Here is a 9,623-nt window from a genome sequence, read left to right as displayed (position 1 = left end):
ATGCTAGTTAGTATGTTCAATATGCTAACTAGCATACCCAGTATGCTCTGTAGCATTCTACTTCTATGCTCAGAATGTTAATTTAATTCCATGTATGCTAGTTAGTATGTTCAATATGCTAACTAGCATACCCGGTATGCTATTTAGCATACTACTATTATGCTTTGGATGCTAATGATAATTCCATGTATGCTAGTTAGCATACCCTCCTATATACCTCCAAGCATGCTTATTTGTCACACCAAATATGCTAGTTAGTATGTTCATTATGGTAACTACCATACCCAGTATGCTATGTAGCAATGTAGCATACTACTACTATGTATACCTTCAAGCATGCTTAGCTGTCACACCAAATATGCTAGTTAGTATGTTCAATATGCTAACTAGCATACCCAGAATGCTATGTGGCATACTACTACTATGCTCTTATTATAACTCTATGTATGCTAGCTAGCATACCCAATATGCTGGTTAGCATACCATATGTGCTAGTTAACCAAATCGCTTTGTTGGTTAGCATTTTGAAGATGCTGATTAGCATACATGGCATTTATGATTATCTTACCAGTGTCTGGTGGGATTGGATGTTCTTCCCCTGCAGTCTTGCACAACCACTCTGCTTGTATCCTCTGTTGATAGGTGGAAGCCCTACATTTATTCCCAAGGGAGCAGGCAGCTGCAAAGCAGAATAGGTGGTAGTTATGTTCCCAGGGAAACTTGACCATTGCAAGGATTTCATGTGCTTCAAGCGGCATACCATAGCCAGTACACTTGTCCTTTCTAGCATGGTCACGCACCCCTCTATCCATCGTAAAGCTGGCAATAGCTAAATTACATAGTGCAATGGGAAAAAAGAGCCTTGTAGCCTGATTGCATATGCACCAGCAAGTGCAATAGACTTTCAACGGTCTGCAATCTGGATTCCTTGACCTCTACCTCAGTCTACAAAAAAAAGACAAGAAGAGCATGGTAATCATAGGTTAGTTGTGCACATGTACCAAACATAAGGTGCTAGTTTGAAAATCACGAACACTTACCATATGAGAGGTTATGTCAATGTCACTATCAACTAGGGTGTCCTCACAATGAGGAAACCCCAAATTATTGAGTGTCTCTTTCATTGTGTCTATTTTCACCTCGAGCTCCATTTTCTACTTTACATTCAGATCACAGCTCTATGATAAAGTCTACAGTTCATTGGTAGCATCATGCAGCTTTTGTCGCATCGAGTAGACAATTGAGCTAACCTTCTCATTGCTTGCTTGAAATACCCTTGCAGCTTCCAGCTCCTTTTGTGCATTTCTGAGATCCTTTTTAGCATCCTACAATTGTGTTCTCAGATGAAGGACAATTTTTGCGATGTGTTGCAAATCCTCCAAGTCAAAAAATGAAAGGCTTTTCACCTCTTGATGAGTGTTACAAAGAGACAATGGTGTGCCCTTGGAAGCTGCCCTATTGCTCATACCTACTCGGCTCGAGTTGTCCTCCCTTATTTAAGTTGATTCATCCTCATGTTTTGAAACTTGATGATGAGAATTACGCATCCTCCACTTGTTGACATGGCCCTCAAAATAGCCCTTCTCACGAGGATCCTACAAATATTGCACAACAAGATCAGCCAATTGATTTTTTGGGTTCATTTTGAAGGTGCATGGTATATCGAGTGAAACGCCACCCGTACTGACGCCCCATGAGCGTCATGTACTAGTAGTTTGCCAGATCCGCGTTTGGGCTAGTGATGAGCGGAGTGAATATGGTGTCTTCCTCTATGGGTCGTTGAATTCAAGACGCTCGTTATCATGCGACCTTGCATAGGGGAGGCAGTAGTCAAACATATTGTCCAACTGATGAAAGCTTACTTGAATCTAACCTTGGAAGCAAAAATTTGCGTTTTGACCTAAAGCGAGCACTCCAACAGGTCCCATGAATGGAACCCAATGATTGCTACATGTGATAGCATGGTATTGCAAGGAAAATAAATAAAGTGTGAGTCAAGAGGGCAGTCTTGGTTGGTCTACAAGGAGAAGGCGCATTGCAAATAGGAAGTTGTATCCCTCTCACACACACTCACATGCTCCCATTCTCACTTTTGAAAGTGCAAGAACTTCATCTCCTTCTCCAAACTTGAGAAGTTGAGAGCCTACACCAACACTTTGGCTAAGAATGCAAATCCAACCAAGATCCATGCTTCAATGCTATGCTTGCCATCTTCTTTATCTCCATTACTATGCTATGCTAAGCTCTATGAGTAATGGTATGAGAGGACACTACTTCTTTCTCATAAGAATACTTCTTCTTCCTCTTCCTCTTCCTATTCCCTACCCTCATTCCCTGCTATCTCTCTCCACCTTTGAAGGTGTTTGAAGTCTTGGGACTGAGGCCGAGGACAAGTTCATGCTTTCATTAGTTTAAGCTACAGGCATAATTGTGGTGCATGAAGCTTTCTATCTTCATTGCACCATCAAGGTCTCAAGAAACACAAAGATTGTATTGTACCAAGTCTCTCTTATGGGAGAAGCTATAATACAAAATCCTTTTGGAGTGGGGACCGGTTCCACATAAATCCAGTCCTCAACTGTTGTCAATTTCTCTAATTCTCTCTCTTGCAAGGTATTTTTCATGCCAAGGTAATTACGTATAATGGTTATGTTGCTATTCCTAATCAAGTTTTCTTCTTATGATCTTAAAGAATCCTCATAAGAATGCTCACTACAGTTTTCTTAATTCCGTTATTCTCAATATTCATAGTCCAATTCCATTACACACACACACACACACACACACAGCTAATACTGATAAGAGCACATAAAACATAAAGTTAGATCTGGTTCTCTTTAAGCTTAATCAATATCTTGCATCTTCTGTATTTGTCTTAATTGCATGTTTTTTGTATGCAAAGAGGACATATATTCACAAGACTGGACGTTTCGATTGCATAAGCGCAACTCCAACTCGACAACATTGCAAGGTCTGTTATCTGCATCCAAATTCCCATGCATGTGCGTTTGCTTGGCGCAACACATAGATGCTACGGGGCATGGCATGGCTTCTGTTTCTTATAATTTTTGGAGAGACCACTGTGCTAGATCTCCACTATACTTTTGTATGGCACCTCTGCATTACGTGCACTGTATACTTTGTAGTTTTAGTCTGTGACGTTTCATTGCAAGACAATATGTTTAACTACTCACATTGCTTTTTTGTAGCTTGACTCAAATGTAGGCCTATAGTTTGGACGATCGAAAAGCACCATTACAAAATTATAGGTCACTAAAGCACTTCATTCCGTGTTGCAGTCCATTGATGATTTATCCATTTGCTTGTTTTAGAATTTTGCACAATACTTCCTTTGGTTTGGTTTACTTGGATATTGTTTTCAAAACTATACACTTGACCAACATCTGTACATGTTAATTATGCATGAGTCAAACACCGTATGCTGCTGCTGATTGAGTGTGTTGTTGTCGATAGCTGGCAACGGTCCTCCCATAAACATAATAACAATTTGAAAATGTATATGCTTCTCTTTAAACTCAACTAATTCTCTCAAAAAACATCCCTATAATATATCTCTCTCTCGCATGCTTTATGAGAAATAAAGGAAAATTGACTATGCTTGGTTGATAATAAGATGGGTCTCTCAAAGATGGGTCCACGGTCAAAAATTCATCCATATAATCTATATGTCTCTAATTTATCATCCCTACAATCTATAATTTATCATCCCTATAATCTCTCTCTCTCTCTCTCTCTCTCTCTCTCTCTCTCTCTCTCTATCTACTAGACCTTTGTTGTATAGGGATCGCTACTGGTGCCTATCAATAGGTTCTACTCATCTGCTCGTGTTCCACAACAAGACCTGCAGCGATAGCAATCGCCACCAAGTAACCAACTGTGCTCGTGGCGGCGACGGCGGCTAAATCTATCCGATTATGTATGGCAAAGGCCCACCAAGCAAGACTAGTCTCCAAGACATCCTCTCTCCCCTATTTTTTCAGGAACCCACGTTCATCGCTATCAAGGTAAATGCAACCAGTCTGAGGATACATCACCGCCAGAGCATGTCCCTAGTAGCGGCGCTCTTCGTGTCCACCTGAAATGCATGCCGCCGTGCTGCTTATTGTACAGACGTCTCAAACGCATGCGTAAAAAGCATCTGTGAATCAGTGTGAAATGCGAGAGATTCGACGACTTCTGGAGTTCAGACTGACACCGTACTACCGTAGTCCATAGAAAACAGAAAAGAAAGTGCATTAAATGCAGAAGCGGAGTCCGGACAGTAGCAGCGAGTCAGGCACGTGACTCACCTCACACACTGTCGGCATTGTCACTGTCATTGTCATTCCACAGTGCTTGAAGTGGTAAAATTCCAATTTGAAATCTACTTAATACTACCTATAAACAATTAACAATTAATGAATTCTAAATTTAAAGGTGAAAAAAAAGCTCAAGTGCTAAAAGCTTCAAAATTTAGTCTATGTACTTTTTAAAATTGCCGTTTACTGAAAAAAACATTTTCTTTTGAGGAAAAGAATGGGTTTACCAGGAAAAGAACTGATCAGGTTTCGATCCCTCCTGTTTTTACAGTGCAAGCCATGGCATGGCGCCTTTGGCAAGGCTGCCCATGGCTAGGCTATGCGCTTCCCATATCTACTAGTATGGCCGGCCGCCTCCAACGGCCTCTCTCTCTCTGTCTCTCCCGTTGCAGACAAATATGTCTCTCCCGTTGCAGACAAATACAGTGTGGCACTTGTAAGTTGTACATATAAACACCCAAGTCCCCCTTTTGTATAGGCGAAGACGAAGTCACCTCCGTACCACAACCCCATAGACCAAGCACATAGCTAGCGAGAGCGAGACACCGAGCACTTGCAAGTAGCCTGTCTTGCAAGCTGAGGTCGTGCACAGTTTTGTCAAAGCGCTATACCTTTCGTGCTCTCAACCTCCTGCAAGCCTATGTCAACGACCACCTATTGCTTCTCTCAACTATTAATTGGATACCACCGGTTAGGCCCGCATTTGAGTGCCCCATCATAGAAGCCTCCCGCACTTGCTTGCCTCCAGGATAGTTGTATATCATTGCTGCAAAACCCTTAAGATTGCAGCCATTGAGCTTCGAAAAGTCACACCTCCTGCATCAAAGTGATGAGGAGTCGTTAGCATGGTGGGAAACAACTTCAATGGTCTGTGAGCTTGTTGGAGAAAAAGAAAATGATTTGAATGTAGTGCACAACGTTTTCCTGTGTCCATACAGTTGCATTAAAAAATTTCATTAATACATCACCCACACATATCCTCGTTGTGCATTTAGCTTGACATGCTGCAGTATTCACAAAATTAGCAATAACAAAACAACACCAACACATTAATTTGTACATTTTGCAGTATGCTCATTAACATTGCCGATCGATGTGATCTACTCAATTGATGGAGGATGACGCCTAGATGTTGAGCTTATAACCTAGCTACGGATTCGGAGCCGCTCCTCTACAAATACACACCGTCCCTCCTCTCCACATTTGCATGCTATGGCAAGCTAAGCTGGGAGAGTCTCTCTCTCTCTCTCTCTCTCTCTCCAGCTCTTTCCCTTGAGGGCCGCTTGCTTGCGTCTCGGAGGCAGTTGGCCTGTAGCTAATCGGCATGAAATTCGATGATGTATCTATTGCTATCATCCTATGCCATGTGGTTTTGGGCTGGCCGTTATTGAGGCAAAACCATCTGATCGGGATGAGAGAGAGAGAGAAAGAGAGAGACCCGACCTTGAAGAGAGATGTAAAGACTCAAAGATGCTACACAGCACAGCTGCCAAGCTGCCAAACCAACTGGGATGAGGGCAGCTCTATGCAAGAGAGTATGCCACATGTGGCCAATATAATGGGTGAGGATGCATGTCGCACTGTGTATCCTCTCTCTCTCTCTCTCTCTCTCTCTCTCTCTCTCTCCACTTGCACGTCGATCGACAGAATCTCCCTTGCAATGGCAACTCAACATGTGAAGGTCTTTGATTAAATACACCCCCACCTTCTCTTCCGTGATCTCAGTTCTCGTAGTACTGAACGTACTTTGAGTTGCGGGATCCAGTGCAAGGATGTGTCAGGAGCCTCGGGCTACGGGGTAGTGGGTTATTGGACCTCGTGCAGAGGGTTGTGCTTGCGAGCAAATCCAGCCAAGCTGTCGGCAACCAACAACAGCAAATCCATCGTGGCCTAAAGCACATGCATGCAGTGTGGCACTGTGGCATGTAGGAGAGCAACATTGCAACATTGCTGAGTCGAGAGTCTCGTTGCACACAGAGATTGTCATCGGCACGTTATTAGAGAAAATCGTGAGTATGCCAATACCCCAGCATCACCCTCACTCCATCCACTCGTGGCTGCAAGCATTTTCAAGCAGCTCCGGCGTGATGCAGCCCATTAAGCTGGCGCCCAACATGGCCGACCTGGCAGGGATGACCTCCAACTCGAGGTTCTTGGCGAAGGGAGTCGGCAGACAACCCAGCGGTGTCCCAGCCGTAGTCACCTGGAGGCCATGCATGCAATGGAAGGAGGTGCTGCTATACAACAGCGTGTACATGGCGGCTTCAACAACTATCTTAAATAACTATGGGACAGGTGGCTTCGAGGAGGCAGAGAAAAGCATGGTGTCCTGTGAAGCTATTGAGAAGAAGAAGCGACCTGCAGTCCTATGCATCGACGTCTAAACAAGGTGATGAACAGGGCGGCAAAGGCTACCGTTGCCTGAGTCCGTAATGCCAGCAGCACGCCCAAGCTGGAGATAGGTAGGGTCCAGACTACACGGAGAGGCAGGCACCAGAGGAACTGGACAAAGCCGCGAGCAATGGATGGGGGAGAGGGAGCGCAAGCAGAGATGCGAAGAGGCAGGTGCAATTTGATTCAAGGCAGGCAAGCTCTGGCTGAGAAGCTTAAGGCTAGTTTAAATGAGACCTAGCCCCCAACTCGAGGCCTCTGTGATCAGATGGTTTTGCCTCAATAACGGCCAGCCCAAAACCACATGGCATAGGATGATAGCAATAGATACATCATCGAATTTCATGCCGATTAGCTACAGGCCAACTGCTTCCGAGACGCAAGCAAGCGGCCCTCAAGGGAAAGAGCTGAGAGAGAGAGAGAGAGAGAGAGAGAGAGAGAGAGAGAGAGAGACCCGACCTTGAAGAGAGATGTAAAGACTCAAAGATGCTACACAGCACAGCTGCCAAGCTGCCAAACCAACTGGGATGAGGGCAGCTCTATGAAAGAGAGTATGCCACATGTGGCCAATATAATGGATGAGGATGCATGTCGCACTGTGTATCCTCTCTCTCTCTCTCTCTCTCTCTCTCTCTCTGCACTTGCACGTCGATCGACAGAATGTCCCTTGCAATGGCAACTCAACATGTGAAGGTCTTTGATTAAATACACCCCCACCTTCTCTTCCGTGATCTCAGTTCTCGTAGTACTGAACGTACTTTGAGTTGCGGGATCCAGTGCAAGGATGTGTCAGGAGCCTCGGGCTACGGGGTAGTAGGTTATTGGACCTCGTGCAGAGGGTTGTGCTTGCGAGAAAATCCAGCCAAGCTATCGGCAACCAACAACAGCAAATCCATCGTGGCCTAAAGCACATGCATGCAGTGTGGCACTGTGGCATGTAGGAGAGCAACATTGCAACATTGCTGAGTAGAGAGGCTCGTTGCACACAGAGATTGTCATCGGCACGTTATTAGAGAAAATCGTGAGTATGCCAATACCACAGCATCACCCTCACTCCATCCACTCGTGGCTGCAAGCATTTTCAAGCAGCTCCGGCGTGATGCAGCCCATTAAGTTGACGCCCAACATGGCCGACCTGGCAGGGATGACCTCCAACTCCAGGTTCTTGGCCCACAAGGAGCTTTGGACGCATTTCTATATAGCAAAAAAATTATAATTACTAAGCAGATTACTAGATTGAATACACATATCTAGTAAGGGTGCAAACATGTAATAATGAGAATACTCATATATGGTTGTAACCATAATATTATAGTTATATAGGCTTTTTAAGTAACCATATAGCAAGAATTTCTTACTAGTTTGTCTTGGAATTGTCTTAGATGGATGTAGCCATAATATTATAGCTATATGGGAGTTTTAACTAACCATGTAGTAAGAAATTCTTCTTTCTCCTATATGGTTGTAGCCACAAAATTTTATCTATGTAGTTGTATTATAATAATTCACATGAATAATCAATTTAACAGATCATATACAGATTAGCACATACTTTTTTACTAAAAGAGATAAAGATTAAATAGAAAACTAAAAATGTCATTTTCATATAGATGTCTTTCAAAAATTCTTACAAAGTCCATCATACAACTATCCGTCTTTATCATTGGCTACTTCTACATCCTTTAAAGAAAAAGAGCCAATCTTTTCAAATCGTACAATCATCATGCCTTCTATTAGAAGCTAGGCTACCAAGTCTTCACACATAGTAGAAGAGCTAGTTTCACACGCTTTTCTACAAAAAAAGGAGTTCGATTTCTTTTAAGCGTGTGAAATACCGTGGGCGAGAACTTGAGTGCCACGCTCACTTCGCCTTGTGGTTGTCCCTTGGAACCCAGCACCTTGTACTTTGAAGGAGGTAAATGCCCACTTACAAATACTTTATGCAATGGAATTCTGCAAAATTCCACCATATCCAGTGACTTCAGAGCAGTTTCAATATTCATACTTCATTACATACACAAGTTACCCACACACAAATGTGTGGACTAAGTACTAATGTGTGCACATTCAGAGCAATATATGGTAAAGGATGCACAGGCATGTGCACACTAATGCATGGACAACGTGCTGATGTGTGCACTCACATAGGACAACATGCTAATGTGTGCACTCGTAAAGGCCAACGTGCTAATGTGTGCACTCACATAACAATAGATGGTAGTGACTGCAAAAATGCATGTGAGACCACAAGTGGATAAGCCTACGATTCTCCACCCTACCATTTTTTAGGTAGCCCTTGGCTACCCAAGCTCTTGATATATACTAGATACCTTTGGGTTATACAAAGGAGGAAAGGTGCATTTTACAAAGAATGGTTCTGCATTCAGGGGTTTTTTTAACAAACCCTTTCATTTGTGCAGGTGACATCCCATCATTACTATTGGTGAAACCCCCGGAATTGGGATTAATAAAAACATGTAGTCATAACCTCTCTCCCACAAAGCGATACAAACCAGCAACACTCAGTGTAATGGAATTTGCCTTAATATGTGAGAGTAGCGGAATTTAATGAGAGTACTTTCAAGAAATGATTTTGTGAGCATAGCGGGTTGACATAATTGAAGATAGCAACATAATCATAGCAATTAGTTAACTTGGCATAGACAATACTTTCGCAAGAGAGAGAGTTTAGAGAACATGACAACAGTTGAGGACCGGATTTATGTGGAGCCGGTCCCCCCTCCAATAGACATTTGTCTTATGATTTCTCCCATTAAGAGAAACTTGTTACAATACATTCTTTGTGTTCCTTGTGACCTAGGTGATGCAATGAAGATGGAAAGCTTCATGCATCACAATCATAGCATAACATGAACTTGAAGAAAGCTTTAACTATCCCAAGCCTCACTCCCA

At 43.1% G+C, this 9,623-nt stretch overlaps 1 protein-coding gene across 1 annotated transcript; it reads right to left on the bottom strand.

The window, feature by feature from the left end:
- Positions 1 to 4,546: 4,546 nt before the first annotated feature.
- On the bottom strand, positions 4,547 to 7,789 carry LOC147423549 (uncharacterized). The gene is made up of 3 exons (XM_086502290.1): positions 7,748 to 7,789; positions 6,735 to 6,912; positions 4,547 to 5,135 (listed from the first exon to the last, which is right to left on the bottom strand). Exons 1-3 carry the CDS (start codon positions 7,787 to 7,789, stop codon positions 5,080 to 5,082), a joined length of 276 nt encoding a protein of 91 aa, XP_086358416.1. The 3' UTR covers positions 4,547 to 5,079.
- Positions 7,790 to 9,623: the final 1,834 nt, after the last annotated feature.

The sequence above is a fragment of the Adiantum capillus-veneris genome, chromosome 26, assembly GCF_014529385.1.
Source record: "Adiantum capillus-veneris isolate H3 chromosome 26, ASM1452938v2, whole genome shotgun sequence".
Taxonomy (NCBI): domain Eukaryota; kingdom Viridiplantae; phylum Streptophyta; class Polypodiopsida; order Polypodiales; family Pteridaceae; genus Adiantum; species Adiantum capillus-veneris.
The sequence above is the reverse complement of the archived record's forward strand: the minus strand, read 5'-3'. Positions and strand labels throughout refer to the sequence as shown.